We start from the raw sequence: 23,891 nt of genomic DNA on the forward strand, positions 1-23,891 counted from the left end.
TATAAAACACCCAAAATGTGGTAACAGAAGTTGTTTTAACACACATTGAATTCACAATTATTTGCCTTTGTAACAGTAAAATGCAAAGAAAGCTCCACAGTTTGATATTTTAGAAGATATTTACTTGTTATGATGTATGAACTTCAGGCTTAGTATAAAATTAGCTGAAATTTCAACATTGGTGGTTTCATCCCACGTCCCCATCTTTCAGTTTGCTTTATAGTCCAGGTTTTGTTTTTTTTTTTAAACATTCTTAACTTTCAGCCCAGAATGACAAAGATCTGGAAACTCACCCTAGATTTCACAAGTTACTGGATCACCTTTATGAAATGTTTCATCAAGCAGTCTCCGAGCAGGTGAATAAATGCACCCCTGGAGAACTATTGTTTTACTTCTGCTTTGGTTGCTAACTATATAACTTAACAAATTGTATCATTGCTGTTGGGACTGCTAATAAAGAGGGGCTCCAACTATATGAACATATTGAAAGAAGTTAATGAAATTAAGTGTACATTCTTTATATGGTCTTAGTAGTCTTTAATAAAACCAGATCCAAAGATAGCATCTATTGCCTTTCATAACTGTGTGGTTCACTTTATTTCACTTTGGTAATATTGGCAAATGGTCAAAATAATTGGTCTTTAATTATTAATTAATAATCAAACAATTTTGGCTTAACTGCTAAATATTTAAACAGTGAAGCATCAGCAACATAACAAAAATATTAGTAACTACATTTTAGTTCTTGTAAAATTATACTGAATGTTTCAATCAGTTTGATAATATTAACTTATTTTCTAAAATAATTTAAGCTTATATTTTTAAAAATCTGTTGTGAAAAAGAAATAGAAGATTTCTAAAAAAGAAATGCAATCACACACAGGGGAAAAGTTTTAGATTTAATGAAAGTCTTATAATGTATATACTGTATAAACGAAAAATATTATAAAGCTATTAATTCATCAATTTTTTTATTAGTTTCGTGTTTTTTAAATTCATTAATTTCTGGTAAGGGCACTGTTTTCCTAAAAGGCATATTTTCTTTTAAAAGAAAATGAACAAAAACAACAAAGCAAAAGAGGATACAACAAGATCATTCCTAGTGACTATGTGACAAAAATGGGAGACTAGGAGCCTCCACACTTTAAGTTGAACCATATGAAACGTTGATATGCCTTTGATCTACAAGAAAGACAATATGGTTCAACCTAGAAGACTAAGAAAGAATTATCACAGATAATATAAATTATACTTAGTATTAACAATGATTAGAAACATCTACATAATTTCAAACTCACAGAACTGACAAAGCAGGGAAAACATGTATTTAAGTAACCCAAATTAACAATTTCAGAGTAGAAAACACCAGTATAACAACTAAATAGTAGGATATTGCTGCTGACACATTATACACATTTCCATTTGCCAAATCTAGAATTATGGAAGAAATGCTGATGGTTAAGTAGTGAAGTGGCTAATTACATAAGTGCCTTTAGAACTAGATAATGTCTTCAACTTCTATCAGAACCATGTTGGCCATACACCAGGTTTCAGTAAGTACTCAATGGGAACTAAACTTGTATAATCTGCTATTATGACTACCATGTCAAATTTGCCATGGAGCTTGCAAATGGTTACACCCCTTTCACTGAACTTGGTGTACCAGTTAATGACATGGCATGGATTTCTCATTTGTACATATGGCAAAGCTCAGAGCAATTTTCACTTGCATTTTCACTTAGCTGTCTCATGATACATGGAGTAAGAGTACATTTTGTTTGTACTTTGTAGAAACTTAGAGTAACAATGAAAATATATACCCCAATACCTGAACACATCCTAAAAAATTTAAAATCTTTTAACTAGCAATTAGTCATGAGATCAGAAAACATTTACATTTCATTTAAGGAAATAGATAACATAGTTTTGAAGTCAAACTAGGAATGATTTCTATACCTTAAGAGCTATATATTAAAAAAATACTTTCCTAGTTAGCAAGCTGTATTAAATCAGTGCTTCTCAAATGTCAATGAGCGTTGAGTCACTTGGGAATCTTGTTAAAATGAGGTTTTTGATTTAGTAGGTCTGAGGTGGGACCTAGGATTCTACATTTGTAACAAGTTCCCAGGTATGGGCTGCAAATCTCACATTTTTGGGCAATTATGTACTAAATGATTATGAACTACAAATCTGCATGGTCACAGAAACATTTGGTAGTATGGAGCTAAACGAGTACAAAATTTTAAAAGATTTATCTTCAAATAGGGGATAGAATACTGAATTAAAAGCACAAATATTCAATGTTAATACACAAACGTTCCTTAAATGCCATGATTCAAACATAAATTTTATTGAATTTGAGGGTTAAAATATTTTTAGCAATATTTACTTTGAACTTATCTTAAAGTGACTTAATACCTACCTAACAATTTATACTCTTTAAGTACTAATATATACCTCCCTCTACATAAATATGTAATATATATACTCCAAATATAGAGCCAAGGTATTAGAAAATTCTTGTATGGGAACATTATTCTAAATTTGTTACTTATCATTTTGAGGTTATATTTTGAGGGAAAAATAATTATGTCATAATTATCATTTTGAGGTTATATTTTTAGGGAAAAATAATTATGTCAATTCTGTCATTTATACACTCTTCTCTTTACAAAATAAGGTGTGTGTGTGTGTGGCCTTTTTTTGTGTGTGCGGGCTTTAAATTCAACTTAATTTCAAATGATGCTTTTAAAAATAAAATCAATCCAATAAGAAAAGTTCACTTTAATAAGGAGAACATGAATTTTTTTGAACAAAGCAAAAGCACGTTATTAAGACCACCTTCTCATTACCTTAAATTTGGGGGTTAAAAAAATCTAGGGCTAAGTGCCTCCAAGGGTGAAAGAAAGCTCCACAGCAGCTTGGATTAGCGTCAGGACACACTGCCAACACTCAAAGAGGTTTTCAGTCATACTGCAGAGGTTAACAAGAAGAGTTTTATCTCCCAGGAAGAACCTCTTCAAGGCTGTTAAACTCTCCCTCAAATTAATCTTTCACTTGGTGCAACTTGTGACAAGAGTCACGAAATCATAAATCTTAGAGCTGAAAGGGACCAAAAGGAAAAAAAAAGTAATTTGGTCCAAACCTTGGCCAAGGCTAAAGAGGGCTATCTCCAATTCACAAGCTAGTTTAACAGAGATGAAGTGACCAAAGATGACACACTCATAGAGGGATACCATGGAACCTAGGACTCCTCTTCCTCTTACATCATTTTCTTTAAGGGTTCTAAGCAAAATAAATTTTAAAAAAATCTAACAATAATCTGAACATGTATTATAGTTATGAGCTTCACATGTGGCGCAAGTAGTAAAGAATTCACCTGCCAATGCAGGAGCCATAAGAGATGCAGGTATTATTCCTGGGTGGGGAAGATCCCCTGGAGAAGGGAATGCAACCCACTTCAGCACTGTCTGTAAAATCCCATGGACAGAGGAGTCTGGTGGGCTACAGTCCATGGGGTCGCAAGAGTCGGACAGGACTGAACGACTGAGCACCACATTATAGTTTTAGGAATTAACTTATATCTAAGCTTTTATATCTATTAAATGTAAATATTAAAAGGCCCTCTCTCCAACTCAAGAAGCAGAAAATGTGTGTATATAGTCTATAGAAATAAGTTTATATGGTGGAGAACGGGAGGTCCTGTGGAGATCAAAAGAACTCCATAATCACATCTCAGAAAAATTACAAAGTAAATCACTATTTTAAGCTACATATTATGTCCTTCGGGTATAAATTCAATAGGTTTGAGAGATATTTACTTTATTTGTTCCAAAAAGAACATAAGTAAGATAGCATACAAAAGTAAAATATGGTAAATTACATTAAAAAGCAAAGGGAAATGCAGAGAAGTCAAAATGAATAGGTCCAAATAAAATGGATCATGTTCACTACCATTCTAATAAAACATTCCAATAATTATAAAATTATAAGCAAAACAATAAATGCATGGTGTAAATTCAAAATCTATATTAAAGCTAAAATCATATTGACATCTGTTAAAACTATTAGGACAGGAACATTCCTTCTCACTTCTTATGATCATCGTATCAGCAATAATGACTACTTCAAAACCTGCAAATAAAGATATCATGTGCAACATGACAAGTCTGATTAATAAATCAAAACATTTTTATACCACTATATGAGTAAAAACTGGTGTTTCTTTCAAGGCACAATATATAAAAACAGAAAAAAATTTCAGGGGGAAGTAAAATTACATGATGTTAAAAGTGAAACAAAAAGCTGAAGCTGAAAATACTCATTATGAGAGGCAGCAATTCGAAATAACAATATAATCAAAAGGTCCTTAACTCTGTGAGGCAGAAAATTCTAATTTTAATTTTGATCCCAAATTGTCACATTGAGGAGTGTACTTTATTTCATATCCCTTAGTTTCTCCATTGGTTAAATGGAGCAACAGAGTTTTTTTCAGAGGTATGTTAAGGATCAGTGAGTTTATGCTTATGCTAAAAAACAATACTTCTATATAAATCTTAGTCAACACCTGGATTCTGGATTTCCTCTGCAAAGAAGCCTTTAGAATAAATCACACACATGGAATAGGAGCAAGCACACATGACATGGAAGATTTCCGTTACCAATAAAAAGCAGAGTCACGGTTAACTAAGGCTCTTAAATTATTTTAAAACTATATCTTATTGAGACTTGACAAACTACATTTTAGGAATATTTTCTATGACTCTGTTATAACTGTGCACAGAAAGAAAATTCACATAATATTAGACTTCTCTTTCAAATATTAAACATATTAATATTCTTGGTAAAAGCTAACTTCATTAAGAAAATCAATATTCACTTTTCAATCTAACAGTCTTCCTTGTACTACAAAACTGATACAGAAAAAAAAAATAATCTAGTCAATTAAACAAATTGTAACAATTTAACAAATTTAACAATCAGTAAAATTGTTAAATCTGACACAAAAGCTTAAATCACCCACATGCTGAAGGCTAAAAATATTTCCTGACTTTTTGCAACTATTGTTAAGTAAAAACATGGCAACTTCCCCTATATGCCAAATGTATAACTCTCGATAGCACTATAGTAAGAAGGGCTAAGCACAGGTTTTCCCCCTAATATAATGATGCAAATACTACTACTTGGTTTTTCACTTTTCAAATACTTATAGGCTTAATGATGAAATCTGACCAAATCTGAGACTTATTCCAAGATCTTAAGTTGCTGGGGAAAGTGGTAAAGGTCAGTAGTAGATGCCTTTAAACCAGTAATTAATTGATTTTCCTACTCATAAGTACAGTACTGTCTGAAGCATCTGACATGCTTGTTTGAAAAATAAGATAATAAAACATTAAGTCCTATCACTTAATCCTAATAACAACCTTATGAGGTGGGAACTATTATTATTACTCCACTGTACACATGAGAAATTCGAAGCTTTGAGCAGTTAAGTTACAGAATTAGTGCTAAGATGGCATTCTAACCCAAGTAGCCTGGTTCCAGAATCCACATTGCTTAAGCACTATCCAGATTAGTAATATTTATCTAGACCCTCTGAATCAAGGATGGACGATTAGAGGATGAAACCCAGGATTTTTCATTTTTAATAAAAGTATAAGTTTCTTTTTATGCCACTGAACATTTGAGAACCACTGATATAACTCCTAGGAAAAACTGGTACAGATATGGTCAGTCTCATTATAATATACACACAAATATAAATACAACAGGCCTTTGACTGCTTACAGTGTATACTTTAAATAGGGGTGGGATGATTATTGTCTTGTCCTGAAGTATAGGTATCACTTGTTTATATGAATAAACATGGATTCTTCCTGAAGCAAACAGGCTTACACGTTTCATCTAGCTAAAAAAAAATCAACAACTATCAAATTAAAAAGTAGTTGAGGTCAAACACAGGATTTACTTTTTCAATTCACCAGAACCTTAGACAAAACAAAACAAAACAACTTCATGCAATTTAATCCCTGGATATGTTTCTGAAGTGCTAAATGTCATATTGTTAAAGCTTTTTGAGAGTGAAATAAATTCACTTCTTTGTTTTATAATAACCAGTCTTCTTACATGTGGGAGACTTTCAAATAATTAAAGAAACTATAATATTAGAATTATTCTGAGAGGCAAAACTATAAGTTCTGCATGTAACAAAAAACTTTACTAGTGACTAATATTATCTCCTATTCTTTGCTTATTTGAAGCAAATGACCTATTTCTTGGGAAACGGCTGTCAATTTTCTTTCTCAATACTACCATGGTATTTAAATTATAAATTAGGCATAAGAACCCCTGTTCTCATAAGTCTATTCCCCATCCCTAGCCCCTCCCCCCGCCAACACACAGCCCTGCCCTCTTTCCAGAACACCTTAAGAACCAGGAAGAGGACGCTGTTTATTTTAAACAGTTCAATTCAGCAAAACATGTACTTTTGACCTTCAGTTTCTGAGTGGTAAGCAAATGGTCAGTAACTAACTAAAAGCATCACTTAAGACAATGTTTTTCATACTTTTTTGCCCAGAACTCATGGTCAAAAATACATTTTACACTGGATGTCAGTAAACACACAAAATGGAAACCAAAGTTTTATGAAATAACATTACCTTTACTATATTTGACACACTCTTAAAATTTCTATTTTAACTGTGCTAGCTTAAAAAAGAAATGCTGGCCATGTAATATACTAAATTAATTTTCATGCCTCACTTATGAGTACCACCTTCAATTAAAAAAAACAATCCTTTATGCAGTGTTACTACATATAAAAATCATCCATTTAATATAGGCATGAAGGCAAATATCAACAATGGACCAGATTTGTCTTGAGATTCATATTCCCAGGATGAATACTTTGAGGTATTAAGGAAAAAAAAATAAGTGGGATAAGCATGAAATCAGTGGAAGAATGAATAACCATATACTATTGTAGCATTAAATAAGGCACACAAACAATGGTAGAAAGGTCTCTAAATAAAGAGTAAATACTTTTTTTTTCTTTTTACTGAATATGCTGGAACCAGGGTTACTTTATATAAAAGGATTCTGTAGAAATTATTCATCCTAAGGATGTCATTAAAAATATTCTGAAATACTAAGAGAAAGACATGTCTATTTTCTTTATTGTTCATTTAAAAATATTAAATTTGACCAATTAGTAACTCCCATTAAAAAAAACAACACTTCCAAAATAGAAATTTTACTTAAAAAAAAAGGATGTGTCTACATTTTTGGATATATGTAATGGCTAAACTCATATTACATATTATCAATATTTTCAGAGTTATTACTCCTTTATTTTCTTCTTTGTTATACTCACAGAAATTCATTTTAACATCACTTATATTTTTTGGAACTGTTAGTTTTATAACCTAAACCAAAAATAGATAGGACACACTACTACAAGAAAATTTTTAGAGAGTCATTTGTTGTAGAAAACTCATCTTTTATAAAGTAGAAAATAAAAGTATTATTTAAGGTAAACTTCTCTGCTTATTCCAGTAACAGCTTCAAACAGAAAACTCTTCACATAATCACACAGCAGAACATAAAAGTACTTTTTTCTTTTTGCAGAAATGTTTAAAAACCGTTCAGTTAATATTGTCTCTGAAGGTCATATATAACTGTGTTAAGAAAAAAACCTGTTTTTTAAGTTAATAAATCTATCATTTCTACAGTGCCCAAATAAATTAAAATAGATTACCTAGGCAATATTAACATGTACAAACTAGAGTTTTGTTCTTAGAAGACTTTCATTTACACATTTATATATATGTGTGTGTGTATATATGTGTGTATATACACATACATACACTATATGCTATACTGTAGTTAACAGTTTAACATATTTCTATTAAACCACTTCCATAAGATAGCATAGCGTAAAAAAACCACAGATTTTTTTAATATCAAGAGACAAAAAGAGAGGTAAAAATTTCTGAAATACTAGCAGATTAAATCATGGCTATGTCTGCACTTGCAGGGAAAAAGCCATAGTTGGAAATATTTCATTGAAGTATTGTGTCTTACAGCGGAACTTGGCCAGTCTCTTGAGGAATAATGTGAACACCAATACAAAAAATTAAACTAAAAAACTTTTGAGACAAAATTGAAACATTTACCTGAAATTCTGGTACAGTAGGTGACTTTGTGACAGTTTTCCTCTTCTTTGTGATTGCTTTTTTAGATATGGATTTTTTTCCTTTCAAGATTAAAAGAGAAAAGCTTCATAATGCTGTTTATAGCATTTCATTAACAAAAAGCAAATTACATAGAACCTTGAAAGTTAAATTATAACTAACAGATGGCTTCTAGTGAGTCAAATAAAAATGATGAATCAAAACAAGCCCCAGCAAAAGCAAACATCAAACTATAACTACCCATAACAGACATATTAACAAATGGTGTTTTCTTTATATAAAAGCCAAACTATTATATAATCTCTAACGTGTTGCACGGTACCAGAATTTATTACAATAAGATTTGGAAAATAAAAGGTCACATTACTACTGCTTAGTTAAAATACAACTCACAACTTAAAATGAGGTTACATAAGGGAAAAAAAACCTTACCTTTAACAACGACTTCTGTAGTCAGGAACTTGCACAGAACTATACTCTGAAGACTATGGTCTTTATTCAACCTAACGTGAAAATCCTCTCAGTAGCTTAGGAAACAAGATTTTCCTTCTATCTCTTTAGCTCTGCACTCACCTAATGGGCTGCTGTTGGCAGTATTCAATAACCAGTTTTAAAACAAGGTAAACATTTCCCTTTAAAGTGCACCTCATCATTTGGGCAATCAGAAACCACAGGGAAAAATAAATCCATATTCTTAAAGAATTTCAGTTTATAGCATAAAGCATATATAATCTACAATATGTATTTAACCAGACTAAAGAAATACATGCATACATACAGCCTCTATCTTATTCTAGTAAGGAACATATTAAAGTAAATGTTTTCCCCCATTTATAATTGGCAAAATCAATTAATAAATTATTTATTTAACAAACACGAGATACAGTACAATGTATGGGGATAACAAAGCATTATAAAATGGAAACCTTGCCCTCCAAAAGTTTACTATGTAAGGGGATAAAAAATTAATCTTAGCTCACAATCATTTGTATGTTAAAATCAGTTTAAAAACTACTATTTTTTCAAAAGAGAAAACTGCTATACTACATAATCCCTATCGTTCTTTTCTAAATATTTTCTTAATAGATATGATTTTGCATGAAAACAATCAATTTGATTGCAGCATTTTATTCAAGGCATAAGCACATTCTAGTTTACAATATAACTATTTTCTTTTGTATTTTTTAAATCAGATCACAGAACTGTAATCTGAATCATTTCTAACTTTGACTCAATAGAATCCAAGTATACCACACTTGAACTACTGCAATTTTCAACTGCTGAGAATCACAAGGGTTTTAGTGTTTTGTTCTAATAGGTAACAACCTGCTACTGACTTTTGCCTTTAATTAAATTTAAGAACCTAACATATATTTTCTTTTCTCATTACTCTTATTTGCTTATGTGCTCACACAGTACAAATATTAGAACTAAATTTATACAAAAATAGGTAAGTGGGTGGGCTGCTTTAGCAATATCTGAGAAGTGATTCCCAGGTGGTGCTACTGCTAAAGAATCCACCTGCCAATGCAGGAGATGCAAGGGACGTGGGTTCAATCCCTGGGTCTGGAAGATCCTCTGGAGAAGGAAGTGGTAACCCACTCCAGTCTTCTTGCCTTGAAAATCCCATGGACAGAGGAGCCTGGTAGGCTACAGTCCATGGGGACCACAAAGAGCTGGACATGACTGACCACTATCATACTATATAAAACAGCTAATAACTGATTTCTAACTGGGGGCAATAGGTAACTCTCAAGTGGACTGATGAATCTGAACACCAAAATGTCTCTCCTCTGAGACACGCTACCTTTACTATTATCGAAAGTTTACAGGAAAAGATTTAATTGCTTGCTGACTTAAGACAGTTTGAAGAAAATGAAATTCTTCCTCATTTCTATTCCCCACCCCTCAGAACTCCTCTAACTAGTTTTTAAAAAATAATTTGATTTTGTATTTACTTATTTATAAGCACAAGAGGACATTTTTTATATTTCCAATCAATTTGATATTGTTGCCACAGAGACACTAAACTTAGGTAATAAATTCTCAATTAACAATAACAACCACTCTATTTGAATGAATTAAGCAGTGAGGTGGTTACTGGGTACCTCTTTTCATCATGTCATTTAGATAACTTAAATGTTATTAAGAAACTGGAAGTAGTCTTGGGTAGTAGTTTTAAGAATTCAGTTTTGGAACTAAACTACCTGGATTGGAATTTCAGCTCTAACCACTTACAAGCTGCAAGACCTTGAGCAAATTATTTTATTTCCTTGTGCAGCTTCACTAAAACAGGGATAATAATATCACGAACTTTGTGAGAATTATACAAGTTAAAGCATGCTAAGAGTTTAGACTACTATTAGACACAGGGTAAATCATCAACACATGTTAGTGGCTTTCATCTGCCTTAGATACATTGTGATAAGAGTTTAAACAAAATGTTAATTATTTTTTAACCTTCTTCAATTTATTAACTTACTCCTTCATTTTAATTCTTCTTGTTCTGATGTTCTCTATGTTACCACTCAACTTTGTACATATATCAATTAATGTAACACTTACTATACAGTGTTACAATTATCTGTTTACATGTTTCTCTTCCTTACTAGATTGGGAATTACTGATAACAAAAAATCCCATTATTCATTTTGTATACAAGATCCTTAAATATAAGAATCCTACTCTTCATCAGAAACTGTTCAGGCTAGGGGTAGGAAAAGGGAGGCAGGTAACTGTTTACAATTCTGAGTCCACTTTATAATGAGGAAAACACTGACAAAGAATTTAAATATTTACACAATTTAACAAAGAGTTTCACAACATGACCTAGGAATGGTAGTAAGGAAACTAACATTTATTGAGCGCTTACTATGTGTAGGACACTTAGTAAGGTGATATATAAATTATCTCAGTTAATTCTCAAAACAACCTTCCAAGGTAAGCAAAACCTCGATTTTAAAGTGGGATAAACGAAGATCAAAAGGTTACTTAACTTACTTAAGTGTTACACTATAATAAGTAATCCCCACAGCCAGGGACTCTTAACTCCAAAGTTCATGCTCTTTCCATTATATAATTCTAACCTCTTAAAAATCATAGTTACCATTTATTGATTCCTACCATGTGCCAGGCACCATGCAAGGTATAATGCATTTGCTATTCCATTAATTTTTGTGAAACTACAGCAAGAAAAGTATTAGCTCATTTTTCACAGAGAAATAAACAGACTATAAGCAGATAAATTAACAGAGAACTTATAACTAATATGCACTGAAGCACCTATATGTACTACATATGTCTCACTTCAAAGCTGTGCTCTTTTTATGGTATAATACTGCATTTCTGCAGACTTTCTGCAGGGATGTAATTTGTATTTGACTGGTTTCAGAACATTCCTTTAATTAGGGTTATAAGATTTGCATATTCACTATTACTTAATATCTTTGTCCTCAATGGAACAATATGAATACAAAGTTTCCTGTATTCATCAATAAAAACGAACTGTTACTGTTCATTAACTATTGCTTTTAAAATGGAGAATGGAATACTATAAAACCACATAGCCTTTATTTGGTAATCTGTTTTTGCTCCAGGGCAACGCACTCCAGTATTCTTACCTGAGAAACCAATGGACAGAGAAGCCTGGCAGGCTACACAGTCCATAGTGTCACAGAGCTGGAAATGACTAAAAAACAAGAAGCTATATAGAGGGCAAACTTGATCATACCAGAGTTTTATACACCCACTGCCCTAGGTCACCTGGTCTCATAAAATATAACTGTCAAAAATCAATTTAAAACATATAAAAAATTTCAACACAATTCTTGAGCCCAAAACATAGACATGGCAAAAAGTATCAACATGCACCTCAAAAATGGAAAAGGAAACCTAAATATGGCCTCCTAATTAATGATATAAGCACAACCTAATGAAGATTTTAAAAATTATGCTTAGATCAGCTCTAGAAGGAAGCCTAACAGGGAAAGATAGAATTAAAAATATAGATTTACACTATAACATAGGCATAGAATTGTAGTTGTCAAGAATAAGGAGATACACCTCATCAGAAAAATTAAGGTGACTATCATTCCCAATCCAACTCTTTCCTCCGTCTCCTGTTCTTCATTTTTACCTTCACCTGGCATCCCTGCCTGTTATTCACTCCTTGGCTCCTTGAACTACTCAGATTTCCACTTCAATGCTCCTAGATTCAGCATTCTCATGTTTAAAAACTATTCAACACATACATTTCTGTCTCAGTACTTTCATTTTAGGGATCCTGATGTGAATGAATAGTAAGACACACTGATCACTATACTAAGACACTGATGATTGTTAAAATTAGAAACCCAAAGGCATTTGTATTATCAGCAATTCTGGCAAGTGCCTGTTAGACTGTAAAGTCACAGGAAGTCTAAATATCATTTTTATTTACTAAATGTCCATATCTTGGCTAATATATTCTTTTTAAGTTGGCATTTTACTTTATTTATTCTAAGACTTAGACGAGACTTAAAAGGCTTAGAATAGTGACTGGTACACAGTAAGCATTATAAGAGTACTGGCTTTTTGGGGGTGGGGGATGTAGAAGGCATTAAAATAAAAGGCCATGGAATATAATCAATTCTTTCACTCCTGTATCTTGACATCTTGAGTTGGTTCTCTAAGAATTTTCTCCATAAAGACACATATCTATAGTAATATTAGCACAGAATTATACAACTGTTTCAAAAATACGGGCCTGGGCTTATTTCATTATACAATATAATCAAATATTGTAGATTACATTACTTTCTCAATCATTCCCTAAAAGCAGCTCATTACTTTTTACACATTTGATATATTTTATTTCAACCTCATTTCCCAGACTGTACTCCTGATTCAATTATCTAAAACAGCACCACAAACCCAGAAAGATATCACCCCCAATAGCATATTTTCCATCATTCAAACACCTTCTAAACCGTCAACATTTTCCTTAAGTTTTTCTCTAATTACTCTACTTTTTCTCAGTGACACTTTGCTTATTTATACCTCCAGATTTTGCTCACTTATTAACCACTTTTCATCTACCCAATCTCCCTTATTCTTCAAAGTCCTTCATCCTCTATAAAATCATACTATAGAACACACTGATCTATCCTCTCTGACCTTTGATTGTATGGTCTTTACCATATACTTAACAATTATTAAATGAGGCTATTTACTAATTTTGAATCTTAATTTCTTCACCTATAAGAAAATAACAACACTTATCCTGTTTAATTGGTTTAGATGAACTACACAAAATGATCTGGTTGAAAATAATGACCAGGTAGGGAAAAACCTTCCAAACCAAACTGGTTGAAGTAAATGACTTAAAAATACCACAAGCTTTTTCATAACAGTCAGTGTATTGTGAATCATTTCTGTTTAGTTTTTCAGGTTTTATAAAAAATCCTCTAATTTTAAAATTTATAACTCATTTCAGTCAACTCTATTTGCTCTATACAATCTACAACAGTATGTTACTGAAAACAACCAAACTGTCCATTAAGGAAGCTAGTTAAATGAACTACACAATACACATAACAGAATCCTAGGCACTCATTTAAAATGATGGTACAGAGATCTATTTATTGCACAAAGATGTTCACGGTAAACTGTCATGTGATGAAAAAAGCAGACAGCAAAATGGTATGTGTAGTATAATCCTTTTCAAAAATAAAAGTGTTTTGATATATGAAAGTGTTTGAATATGAAAATATATGTTAAACAGTAAATCTTAGTTATTAATATATCTTGGAGAATCATATCATGTGTGTTCATTTATTCATTCAATAGATTCCTACACAATGTGTCAGTTACTGTGCTAAGTATTAGGGAGCAAAACCAAAAATAATCCTTCTATTCTCAAGGATGTTATAGAAATGAGGGGAGACAAGCATCAAAATAACCTAGAAATAAATGCAACTATTAAGAATAAATTTTATAAATAAGTATTATGAAGGAGAAGTATCTGGTGCTGTAAGTATGCACAACTGGGAAAAATGACAATGTTTTTATTTCTATAATGTTTCTAAGAATAAGGAACAGGTTTAAATAATTGAAAATAAATTCAAAATTTACAAAGCAGAAAGAGGGCTCCCCTGATGGCTCAGTGGTAAACAAGCCACCTGCCAGTGGAGGAGACACAGGTTCAGTCCCTGGTCTGGGAAGACTCCACATGTTGCAGAGCAACTAAGCCTGTGCACCACGACGACTGAGTCCACGTGCCCTGTAACTAGAGAGGCCAGTGCAGTGAGAAGTCGGTGCTGCAACTAGGGAGAAGCCTGCACAACCATAAAGACCCAGAACAGCCATACATACGCAAATTAAAAACAAAATTATATTTTAAAAAAGCAGAAAGAAAAGTCTAATTTTGAAAATAGACTAAAATGTTTACAGGTCACAAAACTGCCTCAGTGCACTAAAATTGGCAAATCATTTTCACCTAATTTGTCTTTGTGCCTTCTACTAAAAATCATCTGCCATTACAATAAAAGGTTTTACTGAAGATTCCACCAAAATTTTAGGCATGTGTAATCAACAGAAAATGGACTAGGTTGACTACATAAATCCAGACCAACCACATTTAGTCCACCCTAAGTAGAGGTTCATAAATCAGCCATGGATGACACAGCTTATCCCAAAGCATATTCTACAGCAAGGGCCCCCAACCTCTGGGCTTCAGATTGGAACTGGTGCAGGGACTGGTACTGGTTCTTGGCTTGCTAGGAACTGGGCTGTACAGCGAGTGGCAAGTGAGAAGAGCTTCATCTGCCACTCCCCACCCCTCCTTACCACGTGAACCATCACCCTCCCGAGCTACTCCCACCCCCAACCATGGAAAAAGTGTCTTCCCTGGTGCCAAAAAAGCTTGGGGACTGCTGTTCTACAGAATACTATTACATGAAAAAAAGTTCTGTATTCAAGCAAACTTGAAAAATACTAGGTTAAACAAAACTAAACAGTTTTCTTCGAGATTTTCTGGAGTCCTTAATACACCAGCTTAGAATCATATATGTGTAATTCAAAGTCCAAGTTTCTGAAAACTAAAATTTTAAAAAGGTTATATTATATCATAATATGAGTGTTATGAGGTTCTTTATAGTCTTCATCTCATTTAGACTAGCCATACATTTTCTTCTAGAAATTATACATTTGATTACGGAGGTTGCCCTAAGGTCCACTGGGGATGTTATTGAATAAACATTACATGTGTCAGTATACCCTTCTAAAATCTGAAAATTTCTGAAATATCTAGTAGAAAGTTTTGTAACCTGCATTGTGGACCTGTATTAATGCAAAATGTGAATCTATAAGAGGAACAGTTCCCAAACCTATGACCATGAGGCTCACTTTTAAAAAGAGTAAGAAAGAAAACACTGGATTAGGATATGCCCAAAACCAATTATAAAAGGCCCTGATGTCACATATCTAATAAAAAAAAGCTCAGGGCAAAGTCTCAGAAAGACAAGTATACAGAATGATGTAAAACAAATGTTTTGTTGTTGTATCATTTTATGTAATACTGTTATGACAGTAAGAAGTTTAGTGTCCAATGAAGAAAAATAATTGGTCTATGCTAACTCAGTATTAACAAGGGAGAGGAAAACTGTATTTGCCAGATCCTAGCATTTCTGTCATTGAAAACTGACTTTCTAAAATTTGCTCTGAAGAAAAAAAGAGAAAGTGTATAGGCAAGTGCATTATTTTCTTCTACTTCATGCTCAAAGCCTTTTCTTCCCAACAACAGGCTCTGAGAGCATGCAAAAGTACTCACTGAATTTGCTTTTGAGTTTTTTTCATATACTTGTCTTAGAACTGGACATGCAACTCCCACAAATTTTATATCTGACCTATACACACTCTGAACTTTCATTTAAAAAATGTAGCAACACTTTATGTGTTTACATTATAAACTTTTAATTCAATCCTCAGGAGCTAATATTTTTCTTCTGTGATTGGTAGTCTGTATAGGAGCTACATCAATATCTATTCTATAAACCATCATAAGTCATAACTACATTTGAACTCATGAATAGTAGGTCATAAATGAACACTTAAAAGGTTTTAGGTGACAATTGGTATTAATAAAACAATACTACATACTTTAGAATTGAAAAAGGTTTTTAAATTTAAAAACATTACTTACTATTTTAGAGGCTAACATTTCAAAGAGAATTTGGCAAATCAGTCAAAATAAATTTATATAGTCTAATGGATTGCTTGTAAAATTTAATGGATTTATTGCTGAGAGTTACCTAAAAAAAAAACGGTACCTTTTTATAGATCATTGTGGATCACTCTGCAATTTTTAGTTCAACAAATTAAGCCTGTTCTTGATAGTAAATTTTATACTATTTCTTTATCAATTATATATTACATACACATTTTAAAATATTTAATTGTATTTAATGATTTAAACAACTAAGGTATAACAGCAACTATATCAACTAAACAAAGTTCACTTCCCTCACTTGCCAACTCATTAAGTTATTGTCAAATCTTAATTATCTTTGTTACTGAGGGAAGGAGTAAAAAATTGAAACCCACAAATGATGATAAACCACAACTTGTTTCAGTAAAACATTCAAGCTTTTCCCAATCAGGCAACATTTTCTGAGGGTTAATAAAATAAAGCTTTTATCTCATCTATTCTACTGGTAACTGAGACAGATATTGATTAAATGGCAAACAATAGGAAAAGCAAAAGCACCTGAGTAATTTAAAATGCAGCTCACTCACTCACTGAAAACTTTATTCATAAGATTTTCTTGTTGTTAAAGTTCAAAAAGGCTTGTGACAAATACAGTAAGTACTTAAAATTTGATGTAAGACAAACTTACAAATCCTTAAAACAAATAAACTTCAAAAGTTAAGTTGATGTAATTTTTTCCTTTATAGATAACATTTTTTCCTGGATATGAAAATATATACTAAGAGAACTTTTCATGTGGGAAAAAACTAGGACCCAGAAAGATAATCTAACTTGCCTTGGTTTAAGAAGCTAGTTGCTATGAACTTTAGTTCTAGGAATGACAGCTCCTGATATCAGTGCTTTGTCCATTGCATGGAACTGCCCTTAAGCTGGAGAAAAAACACTTCTTAAAAAGAATGGCAAGAATCACTTATGGAGAAACCGGTCCAGAGAATGTTCAAAGATTTTCAACTGAGAATTAAATTCAAATGTATTACATCGGTATTTTGTTGTTGCTAGTATGTAAAACCTCTTCTGCTCTGGGTTTTAATTATGGGGACTAATATAAAACTTGACATTCAAACACACACACACACACACTCAAAATATATTTCATTTCATCAATCGGAGCCTTCCATGATGCCTAATTGAAAGAACTACTTGAAGTATGCTAAAATGTAATCGTTGCCCATCTGTGTCAGCTTACCAGATTTGTGCTTCTTGTGTTTTGCTTTCTTTTTGATGATCAGTAACTTATTCTGGATCTCAGGTTTGTAAGACTTGAATGCAAGGGAATGAAGATTTTCGCGCTTTCTCTGTAAGTTTTCATTCAAAATATCTTTCAATTTCTTTTTTTTCTTTTTCTTCTTTTTTGCCCTCATTTTAGTTAGTTTGAGTTTCTTGTGGCTCTGCAGTGACTGTTCTAATAGAATATCCCTTACAACTTTGTGGCAGTTAATGTCTGGATGATCACTGTGGCTTCCATTTACATGTATCTGGCAAGATTTCAGAGCATTTTCTTTTAATGGACTGGGTTCAGGCTTTACTCTGGAAGCTTCACCATATTTTTCCTGATTTTCTATAAACCTTATTTCACCTGGACTGAGAGGCTCTCCAAAGCTAGTAACCTCTCCTGGACTTCCTGGTTTCTCTAAATTTTCTTTACAACAATCAGTTATATTCATTTCACAGGACCTGCGAATTCTAATTTCACAGTTAGATTTCACTTCCGTTTCAACAGAGATGTCATGATTATCTAAGTTCATTTTAGCAGGGCAGCAGGTTGGATCAAAATTAATTTCCTGCTCTTTTCTGAAGGCAGAGGGCAGGCCTTCTCTACTACACCTATGCTCTCCATTACTTGCACTAACATAGTCACACTTCAATTTCTCCAGTTTAATTCGAGGTACTCTTTGTATTTTAATGGGTGGAATTGGAAATTCTGGGGCCTGAAAAGGTCTTTGTTTGTAAATCCGTACATCTGCACCACAAAACTGTGGAAAATGTACATAAGCATTCTCCAAATAATCATAACCAAGAATAACTTCCCTGCATTCATGAATAGGCTGCCCAAGTACAGCATCTTGAACTTCCTTTTGTGTTTCATACACAAAGTCACAAAGACCCTTAAGTAGCCACACTTTTTGGTAGAAAGGTAGTTCATGAAAATGTTTTTCTTCCAATGGATTAACTTCTCCAAGAACTTTAAAAAACTGAGGACACAACCCAAGTTTTTCGGCACAGTTGTCAGGATTTTCTGTCTGCCCTACAGCCGTGTACCACTGCTGCACTTTCTGCCTCAGTGCTGCTTCCCAGGTCTTATAAGGCAAAGTAGGTCTTCGATGTAAGGTAGGTCTGCGATGGGGAGGACTTAATAGAGAAGTCATTATTTTAGATAGAAAAGCATTACATTGAGGCATCAGAAGACAACGTTCCAATTCGTAAAAGACTATTTCTGGCAAATTTAAAATTTGCTGGGCTAAACAAAGGAAATGCCCAATGGCCGGAATTTCCCACATGGTCTCCATGCAAGCTGGAGCTGCTTGAGCTAGAAGTTTCCTTTCCCATTCTTCTATTTCCTTTTGACTAGCTTCTTCTGCTTCTTTCCTTTCCTGTTCCCGAAGCCTAAAAAAATTTAACAAATTACATTATTACTATTTAAAATAGAGAATACCATAAAATACTGAATTTTAAGTATGTCATATTTATCTTCAGACAACAAGGCTTTCCAGTTTAGATGTACTGCTATTTTTTCTTTCTTTTTTTTTTCAGATGAAGAAATACACATACAACTTGATACTGAGTTTTATGGATGGAGGATCATCACTGACATTGCCACTCAAAGTAAAATTCAAATCACAATGTCCATCAACTTCAAAATAAATGGAAAAAATTTTTTAACTGTTTACTAAACAAAAGCACAGTTTAATGTTTTCTAGAAGCAATATGACATCACATAAGAGTTATAAAGATGTTTACATCCTTTAATCCTGTAATTCCATTCCTAAAAAGTTATATGAGGAAGATAATTCAATAGAAGCAAAAGTTACATATCTGTTAGTGTTAACTGGATTCTATTTAAGAAAAAAAACTATAAAGAAGTTGTATTACATAGCTGGGAAATAAGCTGGCTATGTTTATATAGCCTTTAAATTAAAATTATGAATATCATCTATAAACAAAAAAAAATCAGAACACAGCATAGTACTTAACAAACAATATCAATAATAAATATATGCACATACTAAATAAGGAAATGACAATATTCCAAACATAAATGACTCCTAGGTCAATGAGACTATGAGTGTTTTTTTCCCCTTTAAAATTTCCTCATGTTGATTAAATTAAAATTTCCTCAGCCATTAAAAAGAATTCATTTGAATCAGTTCTAATGAGATGGATGAAACTGGAGCCCATTATACAGAGTGAAGCCAGAAAGATAGAGACCAATACAGTATACTAACACACATATATGGAATTTAGAAAGATGGTAACGATAATCCTGTATGCAAAACAGAAAAAGAGACACAGATGTACAGAACAGAATTTTGGACTCTGTGGGAGAAGGCGAGGGTGGGATGTTTAAAGAGAACAGCATAGAAACATGTATATTATCAAGGGTGAAACAGATCACCAGCCCAGGTTGGATGCATGAGACAAGTGCTCGGGGCTGGTGCACTGGGAAGACCCAGAGGGATCGGGTGGAGTGGAAGGTGGGAGGGGGGATCGGGATGGGGAATACATGTAAATCCATGGCTGATTCATGTCAATGTATGGCAAAAACCATTACAATATTCTAAAGTAATTAGCCTCCAACTAATAAAAATAAATGGGAAAAAAAAAAGATAGTACAGAGAGCTCCCATAGTGATGAAAACGTTTTGACACTAGATAGAAGCAATGGTTGCAAAACATTTGAATGCCACTGAAGGTTATTTAAGGTGACTATTGGTTTCTACTTTTTTTGTGTGTGTGTCAGTTGCCTTTCAGTTCAAAGAGGTTTCCTCCTCCAATAAAAAATACATTTAAAAAGAAAAATAAAATAAAATAAAATTTCCTCATGTTGAAACTGTAAAAACAAACAAAAATTTTTCTTTATGGGCACTGCTTTAAATTTTCTTAAATAAAAAAAATAAATTAAAAGTCTTGTGATTTTGCATTAGGCAATGTGTTTTTAGATATGGCACCAAAAGCCCAGTGACAAAAGGAAAAATGATGAAGTGGATATCATCAAAACTAAAGCTTTTTGTGCTTTTAAAGGACATCATCAAGTGAAAAGACGACAGAATGGGCGAAAATTTTTTTCAAAATCATGTATCTAGTAAGAGATCTGTATCTAGAAAGTGAAAGAACACATATAACAATAAAAAAGGATAAAATAGCCCAACTAAAAATGGACAAAGGATAATTTCTCCAATGAAGACATACAAATGAATAATAAGCAAATAAAAAGATGCTCAACATCATTATCCATTCAAGAAATGTAAGTCAAAAACCAAAACAGGATACCAATTCATGTCTACTAAGATGATTATTCTAAGAGAGATAATAACAATTATTGGTGAGAAATGTGGAGAAACTGGAAACTTCATACACTGTAAAGGGTACAGAAAGCAGTCTAACAGTTCCTTAGAAAGTTAAATATGTGACCCAGGAATCCTTCTCCTTGGTACATGTCCAAGAGAAATGAAAATATCAAAAACCTGTACATGAATGATCATAGTAGAATTACTCAAAATGGTCAAAGAGTAGAAACATCAAATGTCCATCAACTGTCCAATGGATAAATAAGAAGTGGCATATCCATACAATGGAATATTATTTGGCAATAAAAAATATACAGTGCTGATACATGTTACAATATGGACGAACTCTGAAACAAAATACTATGCGAAAGAAGTCATCCACAAAATATCACATATTGTATAATTCCAATTATATAAAATGTCCAGAAATGTAGAGAGACAGAAAGTAGACTAGAGGTTTCCTAGGACTGAAAAGGTATGGGAACTGGGAATCATCTTAACAGTCTTTCTGTCTTGGGTGATGAAATGTTCTAAAACTGACTGCAGTGAGGGGTGTACAACTCTGTGAATATACAAAAAAAAAAAGGATTTTATATTTAAATAGGTGAATTCTATGGTGTATGATACAATAAATCTGTATTTAAAAAAAAATGAAGCATATAAGGTTTTAGGAGAGACATTAGTATACGACAACAAAGGGGGTAAAATGTAATAACTTCTCTTATTCCTGAATTTTCAATAGTGAACTCTTCCTCTAGAACAGATATATAAAGATGTGACTAATTCATGAACTCTGAATGAAAATTGAGGTATAATGTCTGACATTGGCTATTTTTCTGTACTATCATATTATAATCTGTTAAAACACAGTAAAAACACTATTTTAGCAGTATTAGGACTTTTCATTTTATTGAAAAAGCCTACTTTTATATTTCTGGCTGAGAGGTCACACTATAACTACCTTGCTATTACTGATAAAACAAATTATCTGATCAAGTAGTCTGGTTCATTAAAGAAGTTAACAGAGAAACATAAAATGTTGGTGTTTAAGTATATTAATTACATCTATATATACAAACATTAGACATTTTAACAAAAAAATTTTTTTTCATAAGTGCTTATGGTTTTGAGGAGTTTCAGTTTTTTATTGAATGGGGGTGGTGGTGGGATGGTAGAATTTGGCTTCCCCAGTATGAAGCTGAGATTCCAAAAGTTCACAGAATTAGCAGAAAGGTGTATTAGCAATAACAGTCCCTTCTTCTGGCCCCAGCTAAAGGCCTGAAAGGAAAACTGTCTTCACAATAGGACTGGTGGACGGAAAAAAACAAATTCTCTTCTAAGAATTTATAACTGTAAGCTGACTAATGTGGATTTATTGCCCACATTCACATTTCCTGGGTGCTCAAAAAAGTTTAACGTGGTCTCATGTCAAAATGTAGTCCCATGACTTGAACAGAAACAAATCAAATCGCTAAGGCAATGCACTTTGTAACTGGATCTTAAGGAACCCCCACACAGATACAGTGACAAGGAACGAGTTAAAAAACAAAACAAAACAAAACACCCAAAACATAAAAGGAAAGAAGTTATTGTGAGGCTCAGGAAAAAAAGTATGACTTCTTAAAAAACCATAGGCATGGGAAATTTAGGAGGTGGAAAATAGGTCTGGTGAAAAGAAACTGAAAACATGGGTAAAGATGAGATTATTTTAAAATGACAAGGTAGTATGAAAAAGAACTGAGGAAAATGAGTAAATATGGAAACTAAGAACTTAAAAGATTTACAGTTAATTCAACAGAAATCATGGAAGCCAGAAGACAATGGAATATCTTTAATGTACTTAAAAAATAACTATCAGTGTAAATTTCCATTCAGAGCAAAAGTATCTTTCAAAAATTTAAGACAAAAATAAAGATACTTTCAAACAAAAAATCCTGACAAAATACATAAAACAATGGTTTGTAAGAATTTAAGTATCAAGCAAAGGACAGTGATCTCAGAGAGATGGGAAACAGAAGGTGAGACCAAAAACTACTGCAGTTTGTTGCTTTCAGAGAATTTTCAGGCCATGATGCAGGAAGGGAAACCCAGATAAGAGTCTAACAGACTCCACAAGATGAGAAGCCAAGAGTCCAGAGACACCAAGGCAGTCAGAGTCTACAAGAGATAAAACTCAAGAGCAAAGAGCTGCATAAACTGAGAACAGCAAAATTTTAGAGTCCTCCTCAACTTCAGAGCAATGACTAGTGTATGCATGCACGGAAATAACCCAAAACTAGCATGCAAGGAAATAACCCAAAACTAGCTGAGGGAAAAACAACCAAAAGATTAGAAAATAAAGTGTTTATTCCCATAAGCCACACTGGAAAAATTCAAAATTCAAAGGATGTTAGACAGCACAGTCTTTGCTAGTCTTTGCATAGTCTTGCACAGGTAGTAGAGAACAATTAGCCCTAGACTGAACTCAAGTAACAAATCATAAAAGATCCAAAATGACCAAACTGTTTCAAAATAATTACCTGCATTTCAGACAAAAAAGCTCTAGAAGACCTATAGAAATATAAAAATATCTGGCACCCTCCAAGATAAAACTCACAATGTTTGGCATCCAAACCAAAAGTACTAGGCATACAACAAGGTAGAAACACATGATCCATAATGAGATAAATGATCAATCAATCAAAATAGACCCATAAATGAAACAAATGATAGGATTAGCAAATAAGGTCATTAAAGTAGTAACTGAAACTGTAATCCATACAGTCAAAAAGTTAAGTAGAGACATGAAAAATTAAATAGTGACATGGAAGATATAAAACAGATTCAACTTAAACTTTTAGAGATGAAAACTACAATGTCTGAGATGAAAATATACTGAATGGGACTAATGGTAAATTAGACATAGCAGAAGAAAAGATTAGTGAACTTGAAGACAGTAATAGAAACTATC

The 23,891-nt window shown here is 32.8% G+C and overlaps 1 protein-coding gene across 3 annotated transcripts in view; it reads right to left on the reverse strand.

The window, feature by feature from the left end:
* BRD10 (bromodomain containing 10) overlaps nt 1–23,891 on the reverse strand; it is a 102,453-nt gene that overhangs the window by 31,086 nt on the left and 47,476 nt on the right. For all 3 annotated transcript variants that reach the window (XM_070480454.1, XM_020904589.2, XM_020904588.2), the window contains 2 exons: nt 17,624–19,041; nt 8,175–8,254 (listed from right to left, as the gene is read on the reverse strand). In XM_070480454.1, the coding sequence (XP_070336555.1) occupies nt 8,175–8,254; nt 17,624–19,041 (1,498 nt within the window). The remainder of the gene's footprint in view (nt 1–8,174; nt 8,255–17,623; nt 19,042–23,891) is intronic.

The sequence above is a fragment of the Odocoileus virginianus genome, chromosome 18 (assembly GCF_023699985.2).
Source record: "Odocoileus virginianus isolate 20LAN1187 ecotype Illinois chromosome 18, Ovbor_1.2, whole genome shotgun sequence".
In the NCBI taxonomy this organism is placed as follows: domain Eukaryota; kingdom Metazoa; phylum Chordata; class Mammalia; order Artiodactyla; family Cervidae; genus Odocoileus; species Odocoileus virginianus.